The 17,159-nt window shown below is 36.5% G+C and overlaps 1 protein-coding gene and 1 long non-coding RNA gene across 9 annotated transcripts in view; one reads left to right on the top strand and one right to left on the bottom strand.

Moving 5' to 3' along the window:
- LOC127660515 (uncharacterized) overlaps positions 1 to 12,040 on the bottom strand; it is a 31,872-nt gene extending 19,832 nt beyond the window's left edge. The window contains exons 1-2 of the long non-coding RNA XR_007972653.1: positions 11,921 to 12,040; positions 5,350 to 5,426 (exon numbers count right to left, since the gene is read on the bottom strand). This is a non-coding gene — a long non-coding RNA (uncharacterized LOC127660515). The remainder of the gene's footprint in view (positions 1 to 5,349; positions 5,427 to 11,920) is intronic.
- The window catches only part of pax2a (paired box 2a), a 33,760-nt gene continuing 27,272 nt past the window's right edge, over positions 10,672 to 17,159 (top strand). For 3 of the 8 annotated variants that reach the window (XM_052150775.1, XM_052150773.1, XM_052150774.1), the window contains exon 1: positions 15,461 to 16,898. In XM_052150775.1, the coding sequence (XP_052006735.1) occupies positions 16,856 to 16,898 (43 nt within the window). In that variant the 5' untranslated portion in view covers positions 15,461 to 16,855. Of the gene's footprint in view, positions 10,712 to 12,140; positions 12,299 to 15,455; positions 16,899 to 17,159 lie in introns of those variants that run through there. The other 5 variants (XM_052150771.1, XM_052150769.1, XM_052150770.1 and 2 more) reach the window with 4 other exon arrangements.

The following is a 17,159-nucleotide window of genomic DNA, read 5'->3' as shown; positions in this document are numbered from 1 at the left end:
GTTTGTGAGAGATGTGAGGTGTTCGCTAGATGACTGTGCCAATTCTTCAAACGCCACTTACAGTAGAGACACTGTAGTGTTTGCTTTTGTTGCCTGGGCTTAGATGACTCTCAAACCCACTAGTGAAGCCGTGATTGAACCAGTGCACCCAATAAAGGAGAATGCACAACTTTTGGTATGACAGTGTGATGCTGAATGCAAAGGAATGGTCGTTTCTGTCAAGTAATAATGCAAAAAACATTAGTTTGTGAGGGGTGTAACGTGAATTATTATTTACTCTGAAAATATTGTTTTTAATTCATTAAAAGAAAACAGGTGACAATTATCCACTCAAATGCTTTAAGCGCTTTAATTGTTTGTTACTTTAAATATTTAGACTTCCTTTTTTATTAGACTTACAGGAATGCTTATAAAGAATTGAGCAAATATTTTAGGTGTCATCAAAATAGCAAGAAATAGAAAACTATAAGCCATTTTAAGGAGGATATGTAGATGAATCACACTATTCAGGTATTCCAATGTGAGATATGTTATTCATCTAGCTGTAAACATATTCCATTGCTGTCCATGTCCAAACCACCAGCTTCTTACTGCTCCATAGTAATACCACCCACCAGCATTTATAAACCCATTCACATGGCTGTCAATTTGCCTCTATTTTTGTCACTTAAGAGAAGATTTCATCACCTGAAGGCTCTCAACTTACCATAAAGGTCCTGTTATTTTTCTTTTTCATCAACACTTGTTTTCAGAGTGGTGGCATTTGTGTGTGTGTGTGTGTGTGTGTGTGTGTGTGTGTATGTGTGTGTGTGTGTGTGGTTTTAGCAAAGCAATGGGCCATGCCGGCCTCTCTGTGAGTGTGTTTATAAGGGGAGTCCTCATGGCCACTCAGTTGAGCCTGGTTTACCAACACTATTGATTGCAGGTGATGTTCTGGACAGAGGCCATCTGACCTCTTAGGGGACTTAAAATACATCATTGTCCAAGAGCGGGACCTCAAGAGAACTCGTGACCATAGCCGAACACACACATGCAACCACAGTGACATTGTTGGGGAAATAAAGTAATTTTCACAGAGAGAATATACAGATTTTCATGATATCGATTCAAATATGCTCTTCGGGACCAATGATGGTACTCAAAAAATTTGTAAATTAAGATTTAGTTTTTTAAACAGACATTAAAGGATCTTTCCTCTTAGATATGCATTATAATGCCATCCTGCTCTTTTCTTTTCATTCCCTTGAATACTAAATAGATTTCTTAATATGCAATCATGTTAACATTCAGGCTAATTTGCGTATCATGCATCTTTGTTTTCAAAACACACCTTTGAGCAATTGATGGAAATCCAATGAGACATAGGCTTACCTGCCATGAAACAACCACGTCTGCTGCCGACACGAAGCAGGGACTGGGGGAAGTACGTTTTAAATTAATTACCATCAGGCCCCTTGTAACTGTTCACTTACATAAACAAACATTCTAATATGCGGTAATTAATTAAATCTGCCAGTCTTTCCCTCTCCTCTCACTAATCTTTCTTAGTTTTAGTTTGTAAACCGAGTCAAGGTGTTTTTTATTTGTTCTCAAGTGCCAGGTGGGAGTCTCATTTAAAAATATTGTCTTCCTTTTCCTTTAGGTGGCACTCACCAAACGTTAATGTCCAAATGCTTTCCAAGGACCTTCTAGCATTTCACAGTGGTATGTTGGATATATGTCTTGCACCCAGCATCTTCATTAAAAAAAACTTCCTTTGCCATGGTGTAGAACTGGTCTTTAAGGCTTTGGAGAATACAGCCTGTTGGTTTAGAGCTTAGGGTCCTCCACTGCTTTTGGCCAAATATCCAGGAGCCCTGGGCAGGCATGACTGCTTCTCATCATGAAGAATAATGTTTGGCCTGGCAGACCATTAGGGATGCTAATTTTTGTTGGCTTTGTGATGTCACTTCTGATATCCTGGCAATCTGGCTGGGATTACCCGACGCGGACGTTCAAATCGGTTTGCCAGGATCTATTCCTTGTCCCGGCCCTAGCCTAAGCACTAACACCACCTGCCTGCTAATGAGCACTGGCATTGGGGATACCCATGTGGACTCTGTGGCAGGAATAAATACACCACCATTACCTAAAGCTCTATGTGAGCACTTTTTGCACATGGCGTGACAGATGTTGTGGAGTGAAGGGACTATCATAGGGAGATCAAAGGCACAGATTCAAACAAACCCCTGTATGATTCACCTCTGGCTCAGAATCATCCATTCAGAACATAAAGTCCTCTCACTCCTTCCTAAAATAGCTTGTACAAATAGAAATAGTTTTACAGAACATCCTAATTGAGACTTTCTTTATTTCATAGAGAATTAATTTAAGACATTCTCCAATATACTCATATAGGAAAGGACTTTCTTGCTTAAGTTTAACAGCTCAAGAATGCTATTCAACAACTATTGACATTTTTTTATTGGAAAAGCATGGATTTAAGAGAGCTCTAAATCTAATTTACCCCAAATATGCATCTGCTAGCAGTTTTGGTGATTGCTTACTTGACTAAGTGAACATGTCTAAGTGTTTTACAAAGTATCCAGTATTCATACTTGAGCAAAAGTGAAGGTACCTTTATGGCATGTGACTCAAGTAAAAGTAACCCAAGAGAAAAATACTCATGTAAATGTACTTAAGATTTTTATTTGAGTTACATTGACACGTCTAATTTTGTTGAATTCACCCAAGTCAACTAGGTTCTTTCTACACAAAGTGTTTGCATTGGGATTACATAGTAATGTTAAGTAAAGAAAACTCATTTCAAACACATGGAACCACTGTCCACGATTTAATCAATTTCTTGTTTTTGAGTGTAGTAAACCTTTAGATATTACTGAAACTAAAACAAAAAGGTCCCACAAACTTTTTTCTCAGCCTCAGATTCGCTTGAAGGTCAGAAATTGCATGCTTTTAACAGCACGTAATTTAAAACATGATTTAATATTGTCTCTTTTGACTTTCCATAATTCAACTATGCTTTGAGTTAGTTTAGGTTTTTAGAATATAGATTTTTAGAATGGCTGTAAATGGGCTAAATGCAAGGTTTATTGCATTGTGTAAAACATTTAACATGTCCTGGCTCTTGACACATCTGTATATATTACTCTGTTTTCAGTTTTAGATATCTAAATATTTGGTACTTACTGCATCTGAATGGACCAACTCAACACAGTTTCCAATATCTCACCAAGAAAGAAATATTGACCAGACACACAGCCGCAATTGTAACGAGCCCTCTTCTTGCATGTTCATACATACATGAGTGCTGAAAAGCAACCGCAATCAAGACAGCACGTGTACTGAATTTAGTCTTATTCGGTTTTGTCTTTACTTTTAAAAGACAGGTATCATTAATTTATACATATTATATGATATTAAAATATATTGTTAAAATTAACTTGAAGCACTGTTACTTCTGGCATCACTGCAAGATGCAAAAAAAAACAGTTGGTACTTTTTGAAAAACATTTGTGGTTTAAGACCCGGTAGCCCTCCCCTAGCGCCACCCATAGTCGAAAGTACAAGTGAGTGGCATTAATAATGGCACATCTGATTAAAGCCATGGCAAGTTGAGTGGCATGAATGCTAGATCGTATACCTATGTTTGGAATAAAATATGAGTGTACTGCTTATGATGCATAACATTGCATGTTGTCTATTATTTCTAAAAATGTATATGTGAAATATGTAATAAGTACAGTAGTCATAGAGGTATTCTAAGCAAACAGAATATTTGCATACAGTATGCATTCAGCAGTATGCATAAAAAAAAAGTTGAAAACACAATGGAATTAAGCCACAACACAGCGGATCTACCAGAAGAAGAAAAATATTTGGGAGAAAACCTGCAAATGAAGTCACTCACCCCAGAAGTGATTCAGTTTTGATGATGTCCTATACACTGCAGAAAATGGGCTGTTATAATAAAATATTAAATAAAATAATACATATATATAATATTGAAGTAATCCAATGTACTCTAAATACTTTGAATTACTTCTTCAGCACTGGTAGATTTTTTTCAATTGTTTTGACTATAAAAACTCTGCCAGTACAGTAAGACAAAATACACATTAAAAATACATTCTCTGAAAAACCAAAATATCTTACGCAGTGTTGTTTCTAAACAAGATAAATCAAACTGATCTTGTTTTAAGGATTTTTTGATATTTTTACAGGAAAATAATACAAAGATTATTAACAAGAATATGATTTTTGCCATAATATTAAATGGTCTTACTAGAAAAAAAGAAATGATGATCCAAAGTGGATTTTCTTGATGTAAAAATATGATCGTGTCTGGTAACATATGCATGTAAAATGGCTAGAAATAGCATTTTAGCTTAGCATAAAGCTGACAATTTACACAAGGTTTATTTCTATTTCTAAAACTCCAAACTTACTTCAAACTTAATTCTCTGTCTGCTCGTATGAATATAACACATCATAAGAAAGTATTTCTACGCTATTCGAATGCACTTTGGATCACATCATTTATATGGATAAATGGTTTCCATCCATTCCATAAATGACAATAAAATGCAAAGTAATCTCTTCAGTAATCAAAATACTTTTTGAACCAATTAATTACCAATTATTTAAATTGTAACTGTAGTGGAATACAGTTACTTATATTTTGTATTGTAAATGTGTAATCCCATTACATGTATTCCATTACTCCCCAACCCTGCATATAATACATACATACACCACTTTTAAAAGTGAAAAACTATCTGCCAATAAAACAAGACAATGTACACTTTATATCCAAGATTATCTTGACATAAATCTTAATATCTTATGCTTTTTAGATAAATCGATCTTGTTTTAAGGATCTTTAGATACCTTAATCAAAACATTCTTATAGACCGTCTTTCCTTTTCCGATTTCCAAGTTGAAACCTGTTACATGTTGCCATAAACAGAATGTGCAATATGTAATATATTTACTGTACTAAAGCATAACATTATCATAATATGTTATCAGAGAATTAGGAAACATGCTAAGTTGAAATACTGGCTTCTCTGAAAAAAATACTACAGCCAGTATATTCTCCGAATATCCGATTGGGGCTGGAATTTCTGTTTGTGTTTAGGCCTGTGTGATCCCGCCCACTGCCATTTCCCAATAGTATTTAGACACCCTGTGTTGCCAGATTAGAAACAAGTTAGCGGGCAACACAGCACACTGTAGCCATGGAAGCCAGTCATACATCTAGTTAACATTGACAGAGTTATAAAAAATCCACATGAGCTGGTTTATAATTTGCAAACAATAAAACTTAATAAAACTTGATCAACTTACAGTGTAAGACTCGTCGCTTGCCATTGTCAGTTTCCCCGTTCCTGTTGCGTGCCCTCAACCTGGCAACCTGCATGAGTCTGGGAGACAAATTTCACCAATTTTGTGAATTTGGACTGCAGTACCTATTTTAAACGCTTGATGTCAATGTTACATATTGCTCCTGAAGTTAAAATTCTCAACAAAATCTACTATCTCTATATCTAAGAGCCTGAGCTGATTTAGAATTTAGACCGTATATGAGAAGCTCTGGTTAGTGGATAATGCTTATTAATTGTGATATAAAACACCACTACTCTAATTTTGGGGCAGAGCAATGCTTGCCAGGTGAAAGAATTGTGGAGGGTCCATGCAAATAAAAAAAGTCAATTACACTAGCAGCTCAAGCATGCACCATTGAAAACTGGTGATGTCTTATTGAAGAGGTCCTTTTGAACAGCGTTGCTGGTGCTCACATACAATCCAGTGGTGTGCACCCTTTCCAGAGCACTGGTGTCAGGTGACCTTCCAGAGTCCAGAAAGCAACTCTCAGGTGGTCTCCCAAGCTCCAATAGGCTGCCCATTACCCCCATACAACCAAATACATAAAATTAACCTCTGATCTTAACAAAAAAGTGTAGTCTTGGGACATCTTCACAGTGAAAGCATATCTAGCATAATAACCTTTATTATGTGTTATTAATTGTTTCAGGTATTGTCTCTCATTCTCCACTGGGCACTGTAAACTAATTAAGCACAGCAAGACAAACAAAACACTAATTCATTACAATTACAAAAAGATCAGGTGTAATTGGTCTCTTCAATCACCCACGGAGGGAGAGCTGAGATCCAAAAATCTGTGTTGAGTATGTCCATATTAGGAGGTGTAGAAAATACTAATAGTTCATATTTTATAGACACGGGTCAACCAAAGCCACAGTGTATTTGAGCAATACCTATTATAGGTAGTTTTATTGATGGCAGCATTTAGGGCATGGCATCTTACAGGCATTAGCTAAAAGAGTATCTCTGTACTTGTACCAAACTATATACCAAGCTGTTACAGAGGGCAACATGCTGTCACCACAAATCGATCTGAAAATAGGAGCATCTGCATCTGGAGATGGGGCTAATGGAGGCATTGCCTTGGGTGTGTGATGGAGACAGCTTATTTTTTTCCATGTGATTATCCTAACAGTGCTGCTTATATACAAATGTAAATGGGCTGCTTAGAAGCTCCCCCTCCATGTTTCTCTCTCTCTCTCTCTCTCTCTTCCATCTGCTAGACAATAGTTTTTAATCTTTAATCCATGAGCAACCACTGAACACCAGTGAATTGCAAATTACAGATGTTTTACTGTCTCAGCTATTTTTTTCTCCCCCGTTTTGCTTTCCAGCTTCCCACTGTCAGTCAGTGTCTCACACATATCCTGTGCCATCATGGCACCATATGACACTGTCATCATTTGGTAATTAAACCCGTACTGGCTTTAAATATGAAAAGCTGGCAAGGGGAGATGGGGAGTTGATGGGCTCGCTGTTGTAGGGACCAGATTTCACAAAAGTGTCCAGATTTCCGCAGGGAAAATGTTATACTTTTCCTCCATTATTTATAGTCTCTTACTACTGCTTATGGTGGTATTCACCAGTGTTAATTCCACTATAAGTTACTATTTACTGATCTATCCATTTTGCAGTTACCATATCTGATTTGGAGTCATTTAGTTTGTTTGTGAAAAAGTGTTCATGGTGTAGTGGTCTAAAGCACATATCTGGTAATCAGAAGGTCGCTGGTTTGATCCCCACAGCCACCACCATTGGGTCCTTGAGCAAGGCACTTAACTCCAGTTTGCTCTGGGGGGATTGTCCCTGAAATAAGGGCTCTGTAAGTCGCTTTGGATAAAAGCATCTGCCAAATGCATAAATGTAAATGTAAATGTAAAAAAGTAATAAATAAATTCCACATATGGTATAGCTACAGATGCACATATAGTTTCCAGAACTTTCCAGGCATCATAGAGGAGTCAGTGACACAATATTTTACATCATTTCCAAAAAGAGTAGGATGATAAATGATGAGTGCTGAACTCATTGGGAGTTTGAACTCGCTGCACCCTTCTTTGAAGAAGAAGGGAGTGTGAAACTTATTTAAAGCTAAATGTGGCAAGAACTGGGACATATTCAGAAAGCCATGCTGAGAGAAAGGAAAGGTGGGTATGTCCGAGGGGGCTGGAGAGTACAGAAGAGCTGCCCCATTAATCCACCACAGCTTTTGCTTTGAGAAACAGTGTACAGTGTTGACCGGTGTAATGGACTATGCAATAAAACCATAATCAGCCACTCCCTGAGTTTTCAATCTGGAATCGCATAGTCTTCAGTCGATGCTCTATCCAAATGGATAATAACAGGAGAGATCTCACATCCATTACAGACACTCCAACAACGTTTATTGCCAATCAAATGGCCCTGTTCAAACCCCTCCTTTGGCATCTCCTGTATTCTGTGTTTCCCTGTTATATCTGAATGCCGAGTGTGGGAGAGGCTCTCTCTTCTGTGTTATGACTTGCCATAGATCAAGGTCACCATTTCTGTGATCATTACACCACTGAAGGTGACAGGATGCATTTACAGGGAGATGATCAGAGGCCAGTGTGGAAGAAGAGCAGCTATGTGTTTCTCAGAAGGATAATAGATATGCACTCGCACAGATGAGCACACATTAACAGTTATCCAAACATCTCTATAGAGCATATCACACTTCAGGCATACTGCTCAGGAGCTACTGCAAAACAGGTCAAGGTTCTATGAATGATCTCCAAAATATGAGAGCTAAAAAAAAGTAGCCTGTTATGTCTTCTACAAATATGGGGGAAAAAATTTAGAAAATACTTATTTAATTGAACAAAAGTGTGTGTGTGTGTGTGTGTGTGTGTGTGTGTGTGTGTGTGTGTGTGTGTGTGTGTGTGTGTGTGTGTGTGTGTGTGTGTGTGTGTGTGTGAGGGTTTGGGTGGTTTGCAAGGAAATTTTTTTAGGTTGCAAACTGGTAATTACAAGGATATGAGGTTTATGAGGACATTTCTAGTGTCCCCATAATTCAAATCGCTTTAAAAACAGACTAAACTATGTTTTTTTTGAAAATGTAAAATTGCAGAGAGTTTTCTGTGAGGGTTAGGTTTAGGGGCAGGGGCAGGGGATAGAATATATAGATTGTACAGTATAAAAATTGTTATGTCTTATGAGTCATCATAATGATAGCCACACCAACATTGTGTGTGTGTGTGTGTGTGTGTGTGTGTGTGTGTGTGTGTGTGTGTGTGTGTGTGTGTGTGCGTGTATTTATCACTTTGTGGGGACCAAATGTCCCCATAAGGATAGTAAAACCTGAAATTTTTGACCTTGTTGGGACATTTTGTCAGTCCCCATGAGGAAAACAGCTTATAAATCATACTAAATTATGTTTTTTGAAAAGGTAAAAATGCAGAAAGTTTTCTGTGAGGGTTAGGTTTAGGGGTAGGGTTAGGTTTAGGGGATAGAATATAAAGTTTGTACAGTATAAAAACCATTATGTCTATGGAAAGTCCCCATAAAACATGGAAACACAACATGTGTGTGTGTGTGTGTGTGTGTGTGTGTGTGTGTGTGTGTGTGTGTGTGTGTGTGTGTAGAATCATGCCATGGGGTACATTGAGGAGGTCGCTACTTTCCATATTGCAGTCGTGTTAGTGGAAGCTGTTTCCTGTCTGTTTTAAACAGTGGCAGCTGGCTTGAGAGCACCCTGGGCTGCCTCAGGGTCCAACATACACACACACACACACACACACACACACACACACACACACAAATGGCAATTGGAAATTCATTATACTTAATATTAGAAATATTAAACTACATTGACCTACACAATGTGATTTTGACTTAATAAAATTTAAAATATATGTAAATGTTGCACAAATGGGCTCTAAACCTTAGTAATGAATTATAGTTCATGTAAATATTTGTCTCCATTGGGTCACTTAATATTTGCTTTAATATATGTTAAGAATTAATTAATGAAACATAAACATTTTACCATTAATTTACTGATTCGTTTTCTTAGTTTTATAAACTTCTAACATCATTTAGATTTTTTTCTCTATAAAATGAAAATCTATATATATATAATCCATAATTAACAGGAGAATCAACCCTTTTGAAATATATTTATAGCCTACACATAAAAATAAATAATAATAAAAAATGCAAAGCTTTTGTATCTATGGGGAAACATTAGTCTAAAAGCTACTAAAGCACTTTTTGAATATATGTATTTTATTTGTGCTTTAAAACATTGCTTCTCACTCTTACAACGAATAAAACGCGTGTTCATTTGATTCGACATAAAAACCCATAGCTGTGGTTTATTACAAAACGCCAACTAGGAGAACAGTCACGCGTTCACTCAAGTCTTCGGTACATTAAAGTCGCAAAATGGCATGGAATTATGTTGTGAGCAATATGGTTCAAATGTGCAATGCGGATGCATGTATAGCCCTTTCACAAATGCACATACATAAGTAGAGCGGATGAATGAAAACGTCAGCCAGAATTTAACAGCGCGAACGATCGCGGGGAAAAAAAGAGGAAAGGGATGATAAAGTCTGCTAACTGGAACATTAACAGAAGAGTAACTTGCAAAAATGCCGTATTACACTATCCAAAAGAACGACAGAGCGTGGCAAAGACATAACAATGTACATTAAATTATTATTGCCTCTATTTCGCCTAGTTAACAAACATTTTCTGTGAATACACTTTTGTCAGAATTGTGGTTACTGAGGCCAGAGAGGGTTAAGGAAATCGATTGCATTAAAACATTGGTGGACGCTTTGTTACATGTGCAAAGCTCTAACTTAGGCTAATTTGTTTGGCCTGAATAATTATTAGGTGACAGAGAGGTGCAACTGTAATCATATTTTCATGGAAAAAAAGGCCAGTGATAAAAGCCGGCCTAATTGCGGCTTCATGGAACTTTCATTCCACTAGTGCAGAATGACTTAATATTCTCAATATTTTTAGGTCTATGTAATCCCTGTGACAAACTTTACAGTTATCCCAAGCTGTTGTTATTTTAAGATATATTTTTTTTTACTTAAATAGTTGCCCTTGATCAGCATTTTTGAATCCAAAACTATATTTTATGCATATTCACAACTCATATATTTATATACACGGAATATAATGAAATTATTTCTCAAAACAAGAAACGTTACATTGGTTTAATATAAAACCAACTATGTTCCCCCCACAAAATGCAGCATATGCTTGTTTCTCCGTGACAGGGGGAGAACATCTTTGACTGCTCAACTGAAAAGTTTAGCTTTTTTTTTCTTCCTCAGCCTGCAGTCTGGTGAGTCGGGTGGGGTGGGGATTACGGTCTTCAGAAAAGTGGCCATAGTCTTTTAGCACGCTTAAAAGCTTTAATAAATATGTACTGATGTGGCGTATTTATGAATTCTGGGCAATTGCATGAACAGTACTAATTGTTTATGTCAACAGCTGTTAATTGCAATGACCTGGAAATTTATTAAGCTTCTATAGGCAACGAAAAGGTAACAATTCAACAGCATAGTATGATCATAAAATGTTATAAAATTAGGAACATATTTAACACATTTTAATATTATTCACGTGTATGTTTATACATTATAATAATTTCCATGGTAGAACTTGTAAGGGAACGTGTAAACTCAGCTAAGTTGCCGTTTCTTTAAATTAATAAGATATGTGCATAAAATAATTTAACCTTTTATGGGTGTTTATACTGTATACCTTGTTTCACAGTTGTTTCATCAGCGAAGTGACGGTGTGTCTATGTGTTAAAGTACTTGTAAAATGTCAATACATTATGCCCAAAGGCCTTATCTTTAGGAACTCTAGGAAAAACCTTTTGCATTACTGCTTAATTAAATACGAATTTGAAAAAAAAATAATAATAATAATAAGGAGCATCCAGTTTCATTACTTCATGGACCTTTAGTCAGAGTTAAAGTGATTTAAAGTATCGAGATGACAACTTGTCTTAGTCCTATTCTTTATTATTATATTATAACAATTATGAGAATCATTATTACTATTTATATAGGCTATATGAACTATAAACTTGGAAATATAATTTTATATAGTAAGAATAGTTATAGACAATATATATATATATATATATATATATATATATATATATATATATATATATATATATATATATATATATATATATATATATATATATTCAGTAACAAATAAGTCAAAAACTACTTAATAGGCTTACAATCAATTAATCTGACATTGCAATTCAATAACATGGATTCAAATTCCATGTTAGCTCGTTTATTTTGTTAGACCCTCCTACCGAGAACAGGTTCACCTAAAAGTTCAGCCAATGAGCAGTAGGTACGAATCGGTTCTCATCACAACCATTCACGCAGCCTAAAAGCGAACTTTCTGACCCAAGCTTCATTGAAGTCAACGATCAGAACATTTGAACACACGCCGAAAGGTGCACACATAAGCATATAGATATGTTTTCAAATCATCATGAATATTCATCGGTATGTCCTACCTTTGAGTGTCCTATAAACGCAAAAGCCTGCGTGCGGATCTTAGCATATCTCCATACTCTTAGTCCCCTCTTTACTTCGAGCAGACAAGTTTTATTCTTTCTTTTTATATAACACCTGCAACGCTTTATTTGCTTTGATTGCTATTTCTTCTCCTTTGTCAATCTAATTCACTGGAGCAGAGGTTGCTCTCCTTTTTTTGTTGTCGTCTAAACCGTTTAGTTTTGGATGATCGGTCAAAGGTTGTGAAAAGCAGCGGGGAGAGGCAGGACGCCCAGCCGAGGAGGGAACGCAGGAGGCCGGACAGATCTAGTGGGCTGCATCGACGAAACGGACCATTAGACAGGGAAAAGCCATGGCTCACAGCTCTGGTCGATCAGGTAAGCGCAGGGCTCTCTTTTCGTCTCGCCAAACAGTGCCAGTGTTTATTTTCTAGCGGTAGGGGTGAGTCGCCGTCAGCTCATGTAAGAACATACTGTAGATGTAGGCTTTACAAATGCAAACGAGTAGGCTACATGACCACCGACTAACCTTTATAGTCCGCCCTATAATGTTGCGATCTAAGTCTATTTACGGCAGTAATTTACGTGATGGAAAGTCTGACATTTGCCTTGCCAATCTGTAAATTGAAAGTGCCAACTGATTCAGCATGCGATTATGTCATTAGGCGATGATGTTATTAGCTTGGCCCATGTGCTACAGCGGAATCTCCCAGTGCACCAGCCTTGATGTAATCACATATAGTAAGTAAATAAATACATATTATTAATATTTTTATTATTATTATTATAAATGTCTTTCGGTTAATTGAAAACATTGATTGTATGCTAATTCCCCTTCTATTTTGGTTGCAAATGAGAAGATCAATAAAAACTGTTGTAATAATCTAATTAATTATGGTAAAATTAAAAGTACAAAATCAATGTCTGATGGTGTGGACAGAAATGAATTGATGGTCCATCTGTTCATTCTGTAGACAACATGAATGGGAAATATAAAAGAGAGCTGATATCATGACTGCGATGTTGTGAATAAAGTTTTGTTGTTTTGATTAGAATGGTCAAATATTTATGGTCACATATTTGTGTGGATTGACATGCTGACTCTTACGTGAGAAAACATCTCAATATTTTTTTTGTCATTCATATGGATAGATAATTTATTCTGGGATAAATCTATTTTTACAGCTACTATTTTAGATACGGTTGGCAAACATAATTAATTTGTTTAAATGTTAAACAGAAAACAACAATAATAATTAATAACAATAGTCTAATAATAACAATATAGCCACTAATATTAATAACAATCAAATAAAAATTATAACTATTATTTTAAAATTCGGCCAAATATTTAAATATGTTATAATTCCTTTGTAACAGCCATGAAACGTTCTAACATTTTCAATGAACCACTGTAAGATACATTAGGCAAAATTCGTTTTCCCCGTGATTTTTCCAGGGCTTGTGCAGTTAGCTATTGGAAAACACGACTAAACACGCTATTTTAAACCAACCAGACTACTGAAATTCGCAGTAAGACTTTCTTAAAATATAATGTTACTCTTTCTGTAAGAGCTAAGGCTGCTTGCATTCATGTATAGCACACTAAAATGACGTGGACAGTAAGGTCTGTTGGAGTGGAAAGTATCGATTGGATGTTGACAATAATACAGTGAATCAGAAGAAACCCATAGGCTCTTGAAAATGGAATGGAAATTATTTTCTGCGTTTTCATTGGAAGTTCATTGCTGTTCACGTTGCTCGAAAAACGTATGTGGAAATATTGTTAAAAAAAAAAAAAAAAAAAAAAAAAAAGCTTTAGAACGACTGCACTTTCTTTTGCAATTATAGTCTCTCTCTCTCACTCTCTCTCTCTCTCTCTCTCTCTCTCTCTCTCTCTCTCACACACACACACACACACACACACACACACACACACACACACACACACACACACACACACACAAACACACGTTCGATCTCTTTTTCTCAATCTTTCTCTAAAGACCCAAGCCCCATGTCTGTTCATTAAGGGTTGATCAGAATAAAAATTATAATAATAATTGACTGATTTTACCAGTCAACCTGTACCTGTACTCGAAAAGGTACGCTGAACTTTATAACACATTCTTCTTTGACCAGCTGTGACAGGATTCTAATATCATCCAGAAATAAAACAAAATATTTATACCATAACGTTGACATGTCACATAAAACATAATGCTACTTTGTAGCAATAGCCAGCCTTTAGTATTCAAAGGCCACTATGATCAGTTGCAATTAGTTTTCCTATCATCTAACAGAGGAAGTAACTAATATACTAAAGGGGTGTGGAGGCAAAAAGCTGGGGTCTTGCGGGGAAATAAAAGCAGCTTTAGGGGAAATGTGTAGTCAAGTGTGAAATTACAGCCCATGGTGTTACATATTGTACCAGAAGCTCCCTCCAAAAATACTAACAAAAAGAAGAATCGTCTCCAAATTTGCCCCGGAGACATAACATAACATGGCCTCCTGTTCTTTTAGTCGAACCTACAACGGTCACGGTGCGGACACTTTATAAATGTAAGTGCATTCTTCAATGAAGTCAGAGAATACAGTTTTTGCCGATTAGTAGACATTTTTGTTTTAAACAGAATTTTGGGTGCTTACGTTTAAATCTAGTTTAATAGATTTACCAAAGCAATACTATATTGCAAAACAACAATATATGTATTAATAATAAGAATGATAATATTAGCAAGAAATATTCAAAATTGACGAATTGCAAATAATACATGGAAGTTTTGTCGGTTTATATATATATATATATATTAAAAAAGAAATGTAAGACACTTTCGTTGGACTATGCTTCCACTGTAGTGATGAAGTGTAACATTTCCTATAATATAACTAACATTGTACACAGATGTATTATTACAGCCTTCCAAGCTGTGGGATGGATGGATGGATGGATGGATGGATGGATAGATAGATACATAGATAGATGGATGGATGGATGGATGGATAGATAGATACATAGATAGATGGATGGATGGATGGATGGATAGATAGATACATAGATAGATGGATGGATGGATGGATGGATGGATGGATGAATGGATAGATAGATGAGATAGATAGATAGATAGATAGATAGATAGATAGATAGATAGATAGATAGATAGATAGATAGATAGATAGATAGATGTTTTATCAAGTGGTAAATTGTTAAAGCGCTTAGTAAAGCAACTATAAACTCTCTGATCAACTATAGACAAACCAAACAAACCACGAATCAACGAAAAACAACTGACGTTCTCACTTTAACAAAATATGTATCTTATAAGCTACAGGATACTATATATATGTGTAAAAAAAAATACAACTTATAAATCATTGATTAAAATTAGGCTAAGTCACATTTCCATGAATGGCTATTCATTTAGCAGACGCTTTAATCAAAAGTCACTTACAAATTAGAAAAATACAAGAAAAAGCAATTAGAGAGAACACAATACTAGTAAGTTTATCACTTTTCATCAACAATAAAAAAATTTTTTGGGGATATCTTAAAAAAACAACAACAACAACTTCAAAAGCCTCCCTCAGTCAAATAAAGCAAACTAAGCAGCGCCATCTACAGTGCTACCTGGAAAAACAGTTCAAACTGCGTGGTCAAGACACAACTCCTTTCTTCAATATACTGCATATGACAGGCCAGAACTGGCAGAAGCACTAGAAATGAGCTGAAAGAAATTGTGATTAAATCGTTAGTATTATCTTTCCACTGTTTAAATGCGTTATGGTCTTGATTCCGTATTTGGTATTACCTATAACAGCCCATTCTTTAAAGTGCCAAACAGGATTTGGCTATATAACGACTAAACATAACTGGTTTAAAAATTCGAATAAAATGAGAAAACATTCGACAAGAACTAATTGAGAAAACTGCAACACAGAGAGGATGTAAACCATTAATAAGCAAATGTTGACTTCCTCCACGCAAATAACTTTTAAACTGCAATGAACTTGGCAACATTGTGCCCATCCATCTACACTACACAAGATTTGACATTCAGCCTCTACGTTTAGGTCACCAAGTATGATTCACACATGATTCACGTACTTTGACAATACAGTTTTAAAATACCACAATGCTTGGCCGCTGGTGTTACCGCTTCCTTTCCACTCGTCTTTTAATTTCCTCGATTTTTTAACCCATCTCTTCTCATTTCCCTGTTTGCATCCCTCCCCTTCCGAGTGTCAGATGAAGAGACCTCCTCATTTGATGCTCCAGCTTTTTGCGTTGGCGAATCACAAAGTGTTGGAATCTATTGCCTTTGTCTGACATGCCATCCATCTCTATGCGAGGGGGGTATGGGGAGGAGGGGGGCGGTGGACTGCAGCTTTTAGAAACAGACACACTGAGAAGAGGGGTTTCAGTCTCAGCCCAAAGCTTCTAACAGGCACATCCCATTCTTGAAGAGAGGGGGACCGAGAGACACTCGCCGTGTCCATGTTTGTTCCTGTCATCCCCGCACGAGTCTGACTGTACCCCTCAGACTTGACCAGAAACGCATCTCCATATCGAGGAATTTACACCACAGTTTCACCAGAGGACACTGGAGGAGACCCAACCGCTAATGCTTGAGTTCCCTTAAATATGTAGCTAACAAATATTAACTGAACGACTGATTACGCTAACGTTCCTGCGTAAAAGATTTTTTGAGACTATAGTGCAGGACATGATCTGCACCTGACCAGACTCGTGTCTTCATTTAATGGACTGAACAGCACGAGATAAAGTTCGTCGCGCGCTGAAGAACTTCTTCTGTACACTGGCATCGGAAGCACTCTGCTTTGAACGGATAGCAATCTTATTAATTCCTATTAAAGCTACATAATCAAGGCGAGACGGCGACCTCAGTCGATTATCTTTCCTTTCTTTGCTATCCAATGGATATCCACTGCAAAGCAGACCCCTTCTCGGCGATGCACCGTGAGTAAAATATCAGTTTTTAATGTAAAAATCTTTACCTGGTTTGGAATAAATAAAGTGAGGGTGTAGAGCGTTTCGATTAAGTTGTTCTTGTAGTAAGGCTACAGCCTGTCCGCTGTAAGCGACCCAGCAAAAGGATTTCAAATACATTTATGAATATGTTATACTTCTCGACCAGTAAAGCGAATATAGGTAGTTGTCATTGTAAAGGAATATAAGTGATGGCTTGTGTTATATTTAGCGGCCTTTTGGTGGTTAAGT

This window comes from Xyrauchen texanus, chromosome 20 (assembly GCF_025860055.1).
Source record: "Xyrauchen texanus isolate HMW12.3.18 chromosome 20, RBS_HiC_50CHRs, whole genome shotgun sequence".
NCBI classification, from domain to species: Eukaryota; Metazoa; Chordata; class Actinopteri; order Cypriniformes; family Catostomidae; genus Xyrauchen; species Xyrauchen texanus.
Note: the sequence above shows the minus strand (reverse complement) of the source record. Positions and strands in the feature narration are given on the sequence as shown.